Below are 16,689 nucleotides of genomic sequence, written 5' to 3'. Positions count from 1 at the left end.
AAATAAAGTACCCCTGGAGTCTATCATATAACTTTTGCACGATGAGTTGTGGGTAAGTTAAAATGGTGTTAGAAAAGGTAAAGGTTGTTTTTCCAGCACTATTACTGCAAAATAATAGTAAAAGAAGAAGTAAAGTGAGTAAAGAATACCATCATCATATCAGTGTAGGTGATGATTATGATCAAGGGAGAAGGCTCTACCTAGACTAAGGTATGGTAAGTAATGGAGCACTACAGGGACATAATCGCTCAGAATATTGATATAGCTAATAGACAAATTCTCAATTTGACATTTGATGAAAACATGAGGAAGTAATAAATACTTCCGAAATGGCAGAAGTACTGCAAAAAGCCTCAGACATTTAAGTCAGATTCATGACCGTGCAGGCACCTGAAAAATTAAATTGAAAAGAGATTAATACAGCAACAATCACTTGACAGAAGGACAGTAGGACAAGAGGGGTGATAACTTGGAGAAGAAACGTCTGAGAAGGGTTGAGATGTAGACTCATCAGTGTCCTCATCCAGGCATTGCTGAGGAGAAACAAGGAAGCCTATAATAAGATAATAGGTGAAAATGTCATTTTTTAAATCAAAGGGGGGTTATATTAAAGCTATTCCTTATTTAAATGCTGTGTACTGTATCAGGTGCCATGTTGCGAAAAAGGATATTGCGGCTCTGGAATCAACTGAAAGAATGACAGCAAGGTGGGTCCCTGGTCTTGAAGGAGGGACACACTCAGGCAGGTTAGCGTAAACTCTTTAGTCTCAAGCGGAGAGGACTACTAGTGGAATTCATGCAGGCGTAAGGCATCGACAAAAGTCCACTGCGCAGAACACTTTCAGGACCGATAATGAAACGCCATCTCTGTGCTCAGATCCACAACTAGGAAGGTCTGCATTCAGAATTGGGAACGGGAGCCTCATCTTTGCATGAAGGGGTGTGGGGGGGGCGGTGGAACTGTTGCACCTGCTCAGCTGTGCTGTTGAAACTTTTTTTTTGTCCCTTCAAGAAACAGCTGGATGGGATCATCGTTTGCTTAAGATGCAAAATCATCAAATGAGCCATGTGAGTTCAATGGCCCCTCTCTAATTTCTAATAGTTAATGCGTTCCCGATATCTGTCTGAACATTGTATTGGGGGTAAGCCAGGGCTATAAATAGTTGATTTTCTTTATTTTTTTAACAATAGCTTTCCTTGTGTTATTAGATAGTGTTATCTGCTTAATTAGCATAAGCAGATAAGTGCTGAATAATACTGTTCCGAGTTCAGGAAGTAAATAATTAAACTTATTTGTTCATTACTTCACAAAGGTTCCTTAAATGGGCGGAAATGAGTCACGCGGTTTTATGAACCAGGACTTCCTGGCTGTAGCGGCCGGCAGGTAGATTCTGGGAAGGGGCAGGTGGGAAACGGTAGACTCTACCTGCTGGGCTTACTGTAATAGTAAGAGATTTGCAAGACAAATGTGTACAGTACACTTTACGTAATCGCTAGAAACGTCCCGTCTTCTGTCGTAGCTTGACTTTACTACTGTTTGTTCGATAAAAAAAAAAACAGGCTATTGAAAAGATTTCACAGGCAAAGGATAGATGCTAACAATTCACCCAGCACAGAGCGAGCACATTTTTGAGTCGCGGCCAGGAACATAGTGTTCTCGGCTGCTAGCTCGAATGTGACGTTGTTCCCTGGCGAGTCGCCCGGCGAGGTCGAGTTCATTCAAACAGGAGAGAGCGTAGGCAGGCTGGGTGAGGAATGTTGATCTTGTCTTCACATGACGAGAAGGCGGCGGTCTGGATTTTTCCATGGGAACCGATTTCCTTGTTCTGACAGGTGGAGCCTCACGATGATGCTGCACATTTGCTGGGCTTTGAAACGTGCCCGAGTCGGACTTCGAGTCAGGGGGGGGTGGAATCACAATTAAAACCCTCCTGGTGTTTTCATTTTTATTTGCGGTGGTTGAAGGATAGCATGACTTGTTTACAACATGTGTTGAAGCTGGTTACTGTGATTTTGTTTATGCTTGTACAGATGTCTGATGTATTGCAGATATTGCATTAATCATAAATCAACAACCTCTAGAGCAAAAACGGCAAAAGTGCGTGCATTTGCTTTTTAGGTATTATAAAGGAATTCAGCATTTATACAGGTCATTTCCCAAATAGAATGAATTAAATACATCATAAGAGATTAATGATATTTTATCTGTTAGGCAAGTGCTTTTGAACTGCAGTAAAAGTATTATATATTATGATTTTTAATTATTGCATATCGGTACTGCAATAGAATTAAAGGGTGATTTTTTAGCCAAGGAATGCTTTAGAATCTGAACTAATAGAAGGTTAAATGTTCTGCTTTTGGTTTTAAAAATAAATTCCTGTGAATAGTAACAGAGTACCACACAATATGTGCCAACAAATAAAATAAAAAATCAGTTCCAGATTTCAAGAAATAATTGTTAACATATTAAAAATGCCACTCCAAAAACATTACTGTACAGAATTTCCGAGGAATTGAACAAACAATACATGTGGCATGAGTATAATTCCCATAGTGTAGTACATATTATTGTTTATACCAACCAAAATTGTTTCCTTAGCTCAATGAAAAACAGCGTGGGCAGAATGGCAAATGCTTTGCTTTCTCCAACAGTGAAGAAACTCTGGCTAAGAGACATCTTGTGCCTTAGTAATTATACTCTTCCTGCAATGTCTCATTTAGTTTATACACATTATACACAAGGTAAGATTTAAATCAAAAGCTGAATGCAGAAACTGACACTTTTTTATGAGAAAAAGAAGTTAAATGCCAGAAAATTGCAAAGAAAAAAACTAAAATACCAATTACTTTATTACTCACCCCTTTGAGTCAATGCGTGGTGGAATAGCCTTTGGCAGCAATTACAGGTCTTTTTGGATGGGTTCTTTATCAACTTTGCATACTGGGATGGTGCAAATTCTGCCTATTTTTATTTGAAAACTCCCTCATGCTCTGATAAGTGGATATAAGATCATTGATGCACAGTGATTTTCATGTCTTGCTACCAGTTTCCCCATGCACGTCTGGTCAAGGCTTTGACTGGGCCTCTCATGGTCATCCACTTTGTAAGACGGAGCTGTGGCTCTGTGGCTCAGGATCTGCGCCTGTGGCTGGAAGGTTGCCGGTTCAAATCCCGCAGCTGGCAGAGGAATCCTACTCCGTTGGGCCCCTGAGCAAGGCCCTTCACCCCAACTGCTCCAGGGGCGCCGTACAATGGCAGACCCTGCGCTCTGACCCCAGGCTCTCTCCCTGTCTGTGTGTCTCATGGAGAGCAAGCTGGGGTATGCGAAAAGACACTTCCTCATACAAGAAATTGTAAAGGGTTAATAAAGTGATGTTATTATTATTATTCCAGTGTAGCTTTGGGTCATCATCCCGCTTAAATGAATTTTCACCCCAGTCTTTTTTCACCCCAGTTTTGTGGTCTTTAGCAGACTGAAGCAGGTGTTCCTTGGAGAGCTGCCTGGGCTTTCCTCCATCCATTCCTCCTGCTAACCCTGACTCACTTCCCAGTCCTCTCTGATAAGAAACAGTGGCATCCCTCACCAGCTTCCTGCACCAGACCACCTGCTAAATCTGGGGGGGAACAGCCTCTCGCTTCTCAATCATCGACTTCCCCATGCTCAAATGGAAATTGAGTGTCATTGAAATGCTTGATCTGTGCTTCTCTTCCTTGAAGCGTTTTCAAAACGCCTTGGTTTCAGTCTTTGCTTTACATTCAGGGACCTTACGGAGACACATTTAATCTGAGATCCTGTGAACCGCTATTATTACACACAGATAGAGGCCATGGTCTTGACTGTATGACTAATCAAAGTAATTTTGTGCACTTTAATTTATTTAGGGTTCTAATAGCATAGGAAGACAAAACTTAAACAATCATGAGATAGTGCCGTTTTTTTTTTCCAAAAGGGATATTGTTGGAAAGGAATGGATACTTTTGCAAGGCACTGTATAGTAAAGTGTTTTACGGCCGGAGGGGTTTCAGTGGCCATTTCCAAATGTGGCTCAACTTTAGAAGAGATTTCCATTTTTACACATACAGTAGGAGCTGTTGCTTTTGCTGAAGTGTTACAAAATGAACATGGTGACAGAAAATTGATGAGAGGTCCGGATTTGTGCACGGGCTGGTTGGAGATTGCTGTCTTGTTCCGCAGGTCGCTGAGGCCGAGATCTCCGATTATTCCTCCGATGGGGAGAGTGTGGGGTCCCAGCTGCACGCCGGTCAAGCCCCCCCGCCGGTGAAGCCCTGCCAGGCCGGCGGGAAGTCGGCCAGCGCCTGGATCAGGTCTGTTCAGGCTCTGCTGCAGACACCTCAGAAACAGGAGGACAGAAGCTTCAAGACCCCGGAAGATTCTGCCAAAAAGAAAAATAAATTTATAAGGTTTGAGGCTTTTGTCTTCCCACATTATCCTGCCTGTCGTTTTTCTTTGCCGTTTCCCAAGGCTGTTTTTTTTTTAAATACTCGGTGCTGGTAAAAGGTTTGTGTCGGAGCCAGTGAATCTGGTGACACCGAATCTTCCCCTTTCCCGAGGTCCGTAGACACTTGGATACCACCAGCAGCTGTTCGGTGTGTGCGAGTCTGTAATTGAAAGCGCACGTCACATGTCGAAGGCCGACTTGTAAATCGTGTTGCTAGATAGGGATCGTCAAAACAGAAACAGTAGGCCATGGGCAGCCACATAATAAACAGCTGCCCGATCTAATGTCTTGAAAATAAGCCAAAGGGGAGAGGATGGTGTTCTTTATCGATCAGTCTGTAGTTCACTCAGTATAAGCTGCGGATACTTCCTTCTCTTAAGCTGAAAGAGTAGCTTTGCTAATTTCACAGAAATGCATAATTGTGCATTAGTGTCTTTCTCTTAAAAGTTAAATTACAAGATTATTTCTTAAATGTAATGGGTCTAGGTTCATGGGCAAATGTATGTGTGTTTGGTTTGAGAACTAGCGAATGGATAGAAACCAGAGTACAAATAAGGAGTGAGCTCAAAATGCTCAGTCTGGGGCTGTGTAATTAATAGAGTACCAGAACGATCTGTATTAGAAATCCCACTGTTGCTAATTTATACCAATCTTAATTATAGGATTCGGGTATTATGAATAAAACTCGTCAAGATTGCAGAGATAAGCAAACTAGGGGGATAAGCAAACGCTGTAGAAGAAGCATATGAAATGCAAAAAGATTTAGCAAAAGTTCAAGACTGAACAAATACATGGACATTGATGTTTGATGTAGGTAACCGCAGAGTGTTACATGTAGTCTGCAGAAATATAAACTAGGTAAAAAATGGAAAACATTGAACTTAAAGACCCTACATGTGAAAAAGACTTCGATATTTATATTGGCACAACATCTCCATCTCCAAGATAATGCAATAAAAAAGGCCAAGAAACTTCTTCAGCATAGACTGAAATGTGAAGAAGGGTTTTTCACATTTTCCTTAAATGTTGCACTGCTCAAGGAAACTAGATCACAAGTTGAGAATAATGCCACTAATAAGTATGCTACTAGAGTACCAGTACATGTCTTCGCTTATTTATTAATTTGTAATTGTTGTTTCCTTTCTAATTGGATAATATCACCAATGCGAAAACGTTTGTTGGCAGTTGTGGTCTTGTTTGGATTTCTCCATGCTTTAGCTGCAACACTTAAATGTGAGTGTTAACATTTACATCTGTAGCAGAATCCTGCTGACTCTGCACTTGGCTTCTATATGACTCTAACTGTGTTCCAAAAGATTATAACCGCAGTTCTCATGGACCTCAAATATTCCTCAGACAGTTTTAAAATGTATAAATGCTCATATTACATCTGAGTATCCGTACGGTCAAAAAATAGAAACAGAAAGGTTAACCCCTAAATAAAATCTGAATTTCATTTGTGTTTTATCCCTTTTGAAGGTCTATTTGGAATTCTAAGTAATGTCCTTTAAGTTCATTATTCTTAAAATAAAAGTCCTAAAATGAACTGTTATCAGGGTCTTCTGAACTTTTTGTTTTACAAGCAAATGTCTTTTCAAGAAGTTGCATCAGCTAAACCTCTTTTAGTGACTTCACTGGAGCGTTTACGGTCAGGGTGGTAGGGTTTAACACTGGCAGCAAATCAAGGATGTTCTGACTTTTAACCTTTGTCCTGCTCATATCAAGTCTGTTCCAGTTCCATGTACTTTACATTTACATTGCTCTCTGTGGTTTAAAGATAAATCCCGGCACTTTTTTCTAGTTTAGTTATTAGGGATGTTACTTGGAGCACTGGACATACTATAAGCACAGTACCTTACAGTATTTGGCCTTTATCTTTTACCTGTGATTGAAGGTTTCAGTTTTTTTTATCTGTGTCAAAGGGAATATTTACAGAAACTTGATGACATTCAGATAGAACATTCTTTCCTTTTGGTTCAGTCAAGAATGTTTTACTCATTCAAGAATTTGGCATCTTGAACATCGTGTCATTTAGAGCAAAGGAGAAGTCTAAAAATAGCTGAACACCTGAGTGTATGAGAGTAAAAAAAGCTCACTGACTTTCTGAATGTTGTTACTTAAACTAATTTTGAGTTTGACTACAAGAGGATATTATTGTGTAATCATGATTTCCGGAAATGGTATAATGAAAGTTTAGTGGAAAAAATAACAGGAATAATAAACAAACATAACAGTAATTTTTTCTCTAATACAGAGCCTTTAGATGTTTTTTTTGTCATTCATATCATTAATTTCCTACTGCATAATGCCTACAGTTCTGTAGTGGCAACAGCTGTCTGTGTTTTAGGAATGTCATTGTAGAAAAATTCATACACATACAAAGGCAGCTCAAACTAAACTAGAAAAAAGTGCTGGGATTTATCTTTAAACCACAGAGAGCAATGTAAATGTAAAGTACATGGAACTGGAACAGACTTGATATGAGCAGGACAAAGGTTAAAAGTCAGAACATCCTTGATTTGCTGCCAGTGTTAAACCCTACCACCCTGACCGTAAACGCTCCAGTGAAGTCACTAAAAGAGGTTTAGCTGATGCAACTTCTTAAAAAGACATTTGCTTGTAAAACTAAAATTTCAGAAATCCTGATAAAAGTTTATTTTGTTTTTTTTTCATACCATTAATCATCTTCTACATAACACCTATCATTATGTAGTGGCAATAGCTGTGTGTTGTAACAATACACATTTTTTAAACGACTGCTCAGAGAGGTGCTCAAGTGGTAGGCTATTGACCGTAAAGGTTTTTTTCTTGATGTTGAGTTCTGAAAAAGAGATCTAAAACAAGTGAAAAGTAACCATTTTTCAATGCATTCATATCAAGTGAGTTCATAGCCGTGCTTTTCTTTGAACAGTGTTAAGGAACAGAAAACACAACACTAAACCTCTGGGTAGCCTTAAAAAAAAGAATCGCTTAATTCCTAAAAAAATACTTATTAAAGAAAAATAAAAGGAGAAAGACATCATTTTACAAAATGATTAGCAAAGAACAGGTTCTAGTTTAAGGACCATAATGAACTACTTGCAGTGGTATAAAAGGATACAACAAAGGCCAAGAGAGAGATTTGCAAATAATTGCAGTAGAACCCAACTTTTTTTTTTTCCAGTGTCAATACAACTACAGAACAGAAAAAACATTTCAAAGTGTCTGATGTGTTAAATATTTCGCCCAGATGTTTATCAAATTAAAAAAAAATCAACAACAACAATTTTCCTAAAGCTGTGGAAATCAAACCTTTTCTATTAAACAGCATTTCCATAGAAGAGGCAGAGGCGTTACTGGTATTATAAGCACTTGAGACAAACTTCTGGGGCCTGATGGTATTTTACAAGTTATAATTAAAGAAATGGGATGTTATTCTCCTTGTGCTAGCAAAGTTCTTCCAACATACAGTATACAGGGTGATGGCCATTGACAGGAAATTTGTTCATGTTAGATAACCTGCTAATGTAGCATTACATGAAAGGCTGTGGAAAAGCGAGGACCATCTGTATAGAAATTGGATTCTAGGGGTTAGTCAACATGGACTTTGGAAAGATAAGTCTTGCTTAATGTATTTAAACAAGCACCAACTGCAATGGATATGAGGCATGTAATATAATTTATTAAGATTTTGATATGGCTTATAAAAGTTTAACTCTCAAATTGCAGGCGGTAGTCGCTCAAGCCAATGTTTGATTTGGATTATAAACTGATTAATAGAAATCAGAGTCGAGATGATGTTCGAAATGGGGGGACTTAATGATAGATTCCGGAATAGTTAACAACTAGTCTGTTTTGCAGATGACGCTGAAGTAGGAAGATAAGCAAATTCTGTAGGCACTGCTAAGGAAATCGATCAAGTCAGTCCCTGTGAGCTGCTTTAGAATCGGTAGCATAACACAAGTTGGAGGACACAATCAAAACTAATGAGACGTTTATCTAAAACTGAGACTCGGACATGTTGTAACAATAAGGGTGGTGGGAGTGTGGAACAAGCTGCCCAATCATATTGATACCCTGATTTTTTTTATTCAAGAAACAGCTGGATGAGATCCTCTAGTCAGGACAGTAAGCACTTGTTTAAGTAAAGGGTTGTGGAGTCTGGAATGAGCTACCTAAACCACGCTGTAGATAACCTGACCCCTTCATATGTGCCTGGATGGAATTGCATCTTCTGCTCCCAACCATCAAATGAGCTGGTCTGAATGGCCACATCGCAGTGCTCATTGAAATGTTTTGGACTTTTCTAAAAAGCAGTTATGGTCATTTGTAATGTAAAATTTTGCATTTTAAGTAATTCTGACACTACATGAGCCACTGAGCTGTGCTGTTCTAGAGCGGCCCACAGATATTTTGTTAAGAATGTTATCTTTTACAAGTTAAATACCCAGAAGTACAACATGCTGGTTTACCAAGAATTCCAGATTTTGAAGGTTTTGCTCAAGGACAGTATTTGTTCCATTTTTCTCCATGAGCAAAGAGACAAAAATGAAACAATTATATTCTTCTTGTTTAACACATATTTGTCTCTTCCCGGGTCCTTCATCTTTAAACTTTGCCATTTGTTTTCAGAAAATTCACAGTAAATGTTCCCTTCTGCTCTCGAACGGAAAGATTGGGAATCACTTCCAGGGCCCTGATTTTAAAATGGTCACGTGAGACCTTTAAGAAATTGGAAATATTTAAAAATTGAGAAGGACAATTTATTTGTTGTCTCAAAGGTTAGTCTTTCTTATTGAATGAGCAGTTACATACTGTATTTTGTTTTACTCCAGATACTTTGAAATTTCTATTCTCCTGATGTAGAGAATCTGAGATCACCAGGCATCAGTGGGGTTTGGATTCTTTGTCTATAGATCTATTGACAAGTAGGTAGGTTTATGTGGCAGTGTTTTGTTTATTTTTCTAGATATATTATTCTTATTACTCCACATAATGAAAAACATGTGGCGTTAAACACTTCGAATCTGAAAACATTCATTGTGTATCCCTGTGCAAGGAGTATTGACCAGTCGACAGCACCGTTTGGGAATCTATTTTAAGTGACTTTAATACTTTTGGGGAGAGGTGTGATAAAAAATAAAACTTACATACTCTGTCTTTTCCTTTTTGCTGACATTTCTTACAGAAAAATAAACATTTGAGCGTAATACAAAATATAGTAGTTCAGGTGGGTAGCTGCGTCAGCATGCATAGGCTGCAAAGGAACAAGTAATAGGTTTGTTGCATGCTGAAAAGAGAAGAAAGAAAACACAACGTTTCGGCCGTGGAGCCTTCTTCAGGTGTCACACCTGAAAAGTAAACATTTTCATTAATTGGAAGTTTCATAGTGGAGAAAGGTGTGAAATATTTCTCTTGAGAAGATGGCTATATGGGAAATGTATGCTTCTTCAGTCCTGCATACCTTCAGTCACTAAGCCTCTCTCTCTCAGTTCAAATGCACAGAGCTTGATTGTCATGGCTGATGAATTAGTGCTGCCAGAGCAATACCAACTAGCAACACATTTACTGACATTGATCCTGACAGAAACATTGACACAATGTAAACAGTATTTTCACTCTGCACTGGTTACTTCTTTTCCTAACTAGTTTGAAGAACTTTTTTTATTAAATAATAATAATACTTTGCTTACACTTATATAGTGCTTTTCTGGACACTCCACTCAAAGCACTTTACAGGTAATGGGGACTCTCCTCCACCACCACCAGTGTGCAGCCCCAGCTGGGTGATGCAACGGCTGTCATAGTGCACCAGTACTCTCACCACACACCAGCTAATATTGAGAAGAGAATGTTTGAGAGCTTTAACTTAAACATCCTGAAACAAATTATTTTTAATCATAACAATCTTGTGTATTTGATACAACTTCCTTTTGATTTTGGAGTCCTTTTCATTTTTAGTAGTATATTTTAGAAGCATCTATGATGTATAAATGCACATACAGTATATTAATTAACTTTTTATTCTGTCCTTTTCAGTGTTTGATTGTGTTGCAATCACAATCGTTCTTTTAGAAAACCATTAAAAAGTCTTTTGTGAAAAATTCCCTATCAAATGTAAAAAGTACATCCATCCACAACGGGTATTTCTGATTTATTAAGATCTAATTCAGGAAAGAAGAAGATGTACAGATCATAAGTAAAGTGGATGCATCTTCACAATTTGTAATGCATATACCTTAAAGAATTCATAAAAGGCAGTAGTCAATGAGGTTTGGATCCAGGGCCTGTGAATAGTAAAATATGTGTGTGAGGGTTTTCATTCATATTTCAAGGATTATAATGTTTGTAATGATTAGAAACAATAAACCATTGCAGAGTGGGTAGGCATCACTGTCAGTTTAAGGCACAAAAGCTTGACAGTGCTTTAATGCCGCCCACTACTGTAAGCCGTCTACCCCTATAGAGGTCACGCGACCTTATTGCCCTTATGCTACCTCTTTCAACTGAGAGCCCAGCAGATGAGAAGATGGCATGAGATCACAGAGCTGCTGTAGGAGCTTCCCGCTGTGCATGCTGCTTGCCTGTCGCGTGCCTGTTCCATATCTGGGGAAAACGTGTGGTGTGGAGGGAAATGCAGTGGATCCAAGGGAAGATGGCGATGCTTGCCTTGCTACTTTCAAAGGGAAGTGCTAAACTGGAAAAATGAGATGCGAGGATGCCGTGTAAAAGTACAAAAGCTCAGCAGGGACTGATGTTGGTGGATAAGACTGCCAAGAAGTTTCTTATGTGAGGTGGAGGTGCGGCAGGAGGAAAACTGGACGCCCGGTGTTGCGAAGTGATCAGTGTTGTACAGCTTCTCAGGCTGCATGTTTTCCCTTCTCTTCTGCAGGGGAGGCCTGGCGGAGCGGCTTCACCAGCTGCTGAGCAGACAGAGGTCTGCTGTCAGTTTCTGGAGGCATCACTTACCCTCGGGCAGTGAAACCTCAGCAGGTAAGCGGTGCACCGTTTTACTGTCCCCATTCAGTGTCTCCAGCTGGTACAGGAACTGTACCTGCTCGGTGTGCAGCTTGGGCCCTGTGTTCCAAAGCTGGTTCTGGTTCAGTTCTAGATAATGAAGTACCTGCCTGGGATCCCAGTGGGGCCGGCAAGAGCAGTGGTGCAAGGAAAATCCCTTAGTGCTAACAAGCTAGCCTCCATGAGGGAGCAGAGGAGCCTGGAGTGATGAAGTTAGATTAGAGCGCAGGAAAAGGCACGCTATCACTGCAGAGACCAGCAGAGTTACCCACCACCTTCCACACAGAGAAATCAGAAGCGCCTGTAGGCCGCTTAGTTAAGCTTACTCACGTGTAAGATCTCACAGAGAGCACCTGCTTTTCATCCAATGTTGTTGACCAGAAAATGTGCAGGTGCAGCAAAAATTTAAAAGGTACTTACTGTTCGAGGTAGGATACAAGTTTCAGGCTGCAGGTACGTTCCTGAAGCCGATGGTTATTGTGTCAGATTGCAGTTATATACCTCTGGCCAAACAGTATCCACCGGCCCAAACTCCAAATTCCACCCCAGGACTTAAAAGGAGGTGAGAAAAGTGAAGTGGGGGTTGAGGACCACGTTAAGGGACATGGGGTTGGTTCTCCCTGAGCTGGAGTAAGTCCCTTCTAACATAAAAAAAACCCAACAAAACTACGAATTTATGTGCACAGGTCCTTCTAGTTACACTACCCCAGGGAAGGATCTGTCACACTTCCTGCTTGATTATGAAAATGATCAAAGTGTGTGGGTGAGGTTTTCACCTTGTAATAGCTGAAACTGGGCAAACATACACTGTCAAGATGAGCATTAGAATGGTGACAAAACAGAGGAGGCCACCAGTTCCCTTACCTGCACAGCATCAGTTTTATATCAGATCTTAATTCAACCTCTTCATATATTGTTCGAGTTTCATTTTTAGGAAGTGCTGTATTTTTAGTTCCTCGGGTTCCAAGCCAGCAAGTTCCTTATCAGGGCCCCATTATAGGATCTTGGCTCTTCTTGCACAGTAAATAAATTGTTTTTAACAGTACCTTCAAAAATCTGAACCTGCATTGTGTTTGCTCATTCTGTTTGCCACACATGGTAAGGCCCAGTCTTTTTATAAAACTGTTTTTTGAGGTTTTTGATTGTTATTGTCTCAAATCCAATCTGGGGATTATTTAAAAAGATCCAGGCTTTCCTTTGGCTTTTGAGATGGTCTTATTATTTTTCAATCAGGTTTAAAACAACTCTTGTGACCATGCCCTTTATTATACCGTCCTTGGTGAAAATATAGAAGTGATAACATTTGCAAAGTTACTTATAAGTGATTGGAAGCAGGTCAGTGCTTACCTCCAAATCCTAATTTCAATTTGCCTGTTGAACCTAACTAGAGGATAAGGATTGTTGTCTAAAGGAAAGAAATGAAGTTTGTGCATTTTTTTTGGGCAACAAAAATTGCCTTTAAAATTGTCTTGTTTGTCTCACCTGAAAACTAATTATTAATATAATTCTATAATTCCATGCACAAGGATAATTAGTCAAAAAACCCACCATCATTTTCTGGTCCTGTCTCACTTAGTCTAGACATTCCTGACAGATGTTCAGTCTTTCGGTAAACAGCAAGAAAAGCAATAGAGGCATAGCAGATGACTGGAGTTCAGACTGCATAGTCTCAATAAAATGTCTGGACTTGTTGGGTAAATCGCAACAATAAAACATGATGAAAAGCTGTTTTGAAATTACAGAAAGAAAATTAATTTAACTTTTATAGCAATCAGGAAATAAAATGAATATTTTTCTTTTTAGAAGAAAAGGTATATCTGAACTTATTTTTACAACTTTCCGATTAAAGGAAACCAAAGAGGATTCTTTACAAAGCTTTTCGAGTGTGCCTTTTAACAGCTGCAAGTCATTGGAGCCAGATTTAGAGTATTCAATGGGGATCTTTCCCAAATATAGCCTGTAAGGGGAACATTTTAATGGTCTCCCCTGGACAAAGTTTGGAATCTCAGTTTTGCATGCTTCTGTCAGTAAGATATTGACATAAATTACATATTCCTATGCTGTCATTTAGAAAAAATGTCAGATTTATTTCGATTGGTTTTCTTTTCATAATTGGGGGTTGTTAAGTCATATTTGTAGTATGGATCTCACTACAAGTCTCCCCTTTTCTGTCTGTTAGATGATTTTTGTGGCAGAGATCCTTGGTCCTGTTCTGTTCCTGTGAAGGCAAGACTAGTTGTATACGTACACAAGAGGAACAGCTGGAATTTCTGTCACATGAAAATCCTGCTGTGTTAAGAACCTGTTTTTCGTCAAATTAAATACATTTTAAAGCAAATTCCAAGGGGCTTCAAAGTGCCAGGGTTTGGAGGCTGTTCTCTGCTGCCCCGATATTGATGACCAGACCCCCGAAACTCAGTGATGTGAGGGCTGCCTCCCACTGTGGGTAAACTGGGTGGACCCTGAAAATCCCAACCTCTCCGAGGCTGAGGATGAGGGGATATGGATCCTCAGGTTTATATGAGGGTTACATTTCGAGGGCCTTGCAAAAATACTCAGCCCCTGCCAATAAATCGCTTTTTAATGAATTGCTAGTTTATATGTGTACATTTTTCAAATTAACTTTTTTTCCATTCAGAACTCGCTAATGATCATACTGAGCGCTGTTGTAGTGAAGGTGGTTCACTGCCCTGGGGATGAGAAGCGTCCCCGAAGCATGTTGTAGCACAGCGTTGAAATTAGGCCGGAAAGCTCAATTTTTATTCTTGTGTCATCATAAAGTCTTCTCGCGTATTTCTGCATGTACAGTATATGAGATTTGTTTTCAGCAAAGGCTTCTTTCTGGCTACTCAACCATAGAGGCCAGCTTTGCATAGGAACTGAGATATTGTCCATATATGAACAGCGACTCCCACCTTGAATTCATTTTTGCACTGTTCCTCACCAGCTTTCTTCTTGCCCGATCACTCTGTTTAGAGGGGTGGTTTACAGTTAGTATCTGGGTGATATATTTCACATTTCTCTTTTTAAAGATGGACATAGGTTCAAGGGACAGTAATGTTTTCCTTATCTTTAAACTGGCCTCCCTGCCAGTTTAACTCTGATTGGATTTGAAAGCTTCTTGATCTTCATGGTCAATATGTCATATTATTATGTGAGATGAGGCTCAAAATTCAATACCAGTCTAAGAGAACATGCAGAGACAGATGCATTTACATTGATTACACACATATAGGGATCATTACACTAATTTTGTGGACTTTCAAACTATTCTTTCACAGCTTAATGTCATTTATGGTTGCCATAGCAAAGGTATGGAATATTTATGCAATTAATTTTCCTTTGAAATTGAATTTATGTATACTCTTTTTGGCATTTTTACCTATGCCAGTTTTATTTAGCTAAATATGAAGTCCAATTTTGTTGGAGCCATGATTGCATATCCTGACTGTGACAGAATGTGGAATCTTTGCAGGGTATTGAATACTTTTACAAAGCACAGTATATGCAGTGACTGTGGCTTGTTCTTTGTTAAAAATAATATTTTAGTGTTTTTTGAATGTGTATGTTGAGGGGAGTCATTGTGGTCAGTCATTTTTATCACGAGATATTGTAAAGACTCTAAAATCTTATCACATATTGAGATATGAGAAATGAAAAAAAAACGGATGTGTGATCAGAAGTGTTACATCCTTTGCTGCTGGTAGTGATTTTGAAGTTGGTGGCCTACTGCAATATTGAGTGAAATGAAAATACATTTAAATTCAAACGACAAACACACAGACCAACTCTAATGATTTTTGTTTGGGTCTAAGTAACTTTAGAAGGGCCAGAGAGAGGAAAAGGGTAATGTATTACCCTTCTACTGCATTAGTTGTCCAGAAGCTTTTTTTCCAGCAGTGGAAGTTTAGTCTGTTACTCTGTCTTGCGATTTGGAAACAAATTCTCGTAACTCTAGTTTTTCTATCTGCACTGATTCGCTTCAGTCTTTTAAGTGTGAGACTTGCTTTCAGAATTCTGTGGTCTGTTGTGGTGGAAGGAGTGCATTCAGGAAATGCAGACTGTTTGTTGATCAAGCTCAACTTGAATTAGTGCTTCTGTTTACCAAGAGAGGAAAGTGAACGCATCTGTAGGCGACAGGAAGCTTTCTGCTTGCGTGGGTAAGTTTTCCATCTTTTAACTAAATAGCAGTCTCATTTTACAACAGACTGGTGCGTACATGATCAGACAAGAGTTCTGCAAATGGCTATTTCTTATTTTGAGTTCTCTTTGTAAAACATTGCAAGCAGTTGAACCATTAGAATAGCTTCAGCTGGTACTGAAAACTTCAAAATAAGAAGTACTGATACAGGTTGGTGGAAACTGAAGAAACGGCAAGACATGCTTAACCCACTTTTTCCACAGATAACTGTTTCATACCTTTATCATAAGCGCTTATTCTTTGAGTCTCAAAATGGTATTTGTACTGCCGTTTAAGATTAATATACCATCTTGCACATATTTGACAAACAGTCACAAGAAAACAAGTACATTTTTTCTTTGAAAATGAGGGCTTTTGAAAAATGAAATCCTGCTGTACAAGCATAATTTTCCTCCCCACTTCATGGTAAATATAATTAAAATATAGAAAGTAGTTATCAGTGGGATGCTTTTCTGTCACGTGTATTATTGAACATGCCAGTTCTATTCTCTTTTTCTAGTTTGTACTTTTTCACATAGCACAAGTACTCTGTGGAAGAGAAAGGGCTTGGGAAGTATTACACCGATGTTGAAGTCCATTCCAAGGAAACTGAATGAGATTGCATTGCTTTGAAGTTACTGTATTGACGACTTGATAGAATATTGCTGTCCTGACTGAAACAATGATTATGATGTACTATAGTGTGCTAGTGTACTAGTTGTAAGTCTTAGTTCACAATTGACAGTCCTGGTTTTCCATACATGATGATAATCAATTAAAGAAGCTGTTTAGGTAATTGTATTTTTTCAGTTTCCAATCAATTAATGATTCTAGGAAACTGGAAAAAATACAGAATCATTAATTATTTTATCCTGTCTCCACCCGCTTTGGAGTCAGTCTTAGCGTGCAGCTGTGTGTGCACCATTCGTCTTCTAATGTCACTGGCTAAGCTGCCCCCCGTACTGCAGGTTCAGTGCTGATTCGATAAGGAATCCTGTTAGCACCTGGGAGGCCTCAGTGCTTGCTGAAGGTTAAGGGAGTGCTGTCTGAGT

The 16,689-nt window shown here is 39.2% G+C and overlaps 1 protein-coding gene across 4 annotated transcripts in view; it reads left to right on the top strand.

Moving 5' to 3' along the window:
- Positions 1–16,689, top strand: part of spidr (scaffold protein involved in DNA repair) — a 119,804-nt gene that overhangs the window by 21,396 nt on the left and 81,719 nt on the right. For all 4 annotated transcript variants that reach the window (XM_088642479.1, XM_088642478.1, XM_088642477.1 and 1 more), the window contains exons 6-7: positions 4,197–4,423; positions 11,333–11,433. In XM_088642479.1, coding sequence (XP_088498605.1) covers positions 4,197–4,423; positions 11,333–11,433 — 328 coding nt within the window. The remainder of the gene's footprint in view (positions 1–4,196; positions 4,424–11,332; positions 11,434–16,689) is intronic.

The sequence above is a fragment of the Lepisosteus platostomus genome, chromosome 8 (genome assembly GCF_059453375.1).
Source record: "Lepisosteus platostomus isolate fLepPlt1 chromosome 8, fLepPlt1.hap1, whole genome shotgun sequence".
Taxonomy (NCBI): domain Eukaryota; kingdom Metazoa; phylum Chordata; class Actinopteri; order Semionotiformes; family Lepisosteidae; genus Lepisosteus; species Lepisosteus platostomus.
The sequence above is the reverse complement of the archived record's forward strand: the minus strand, read 5'-3'. Positions and strand labels throughout refer to the sequence as shown.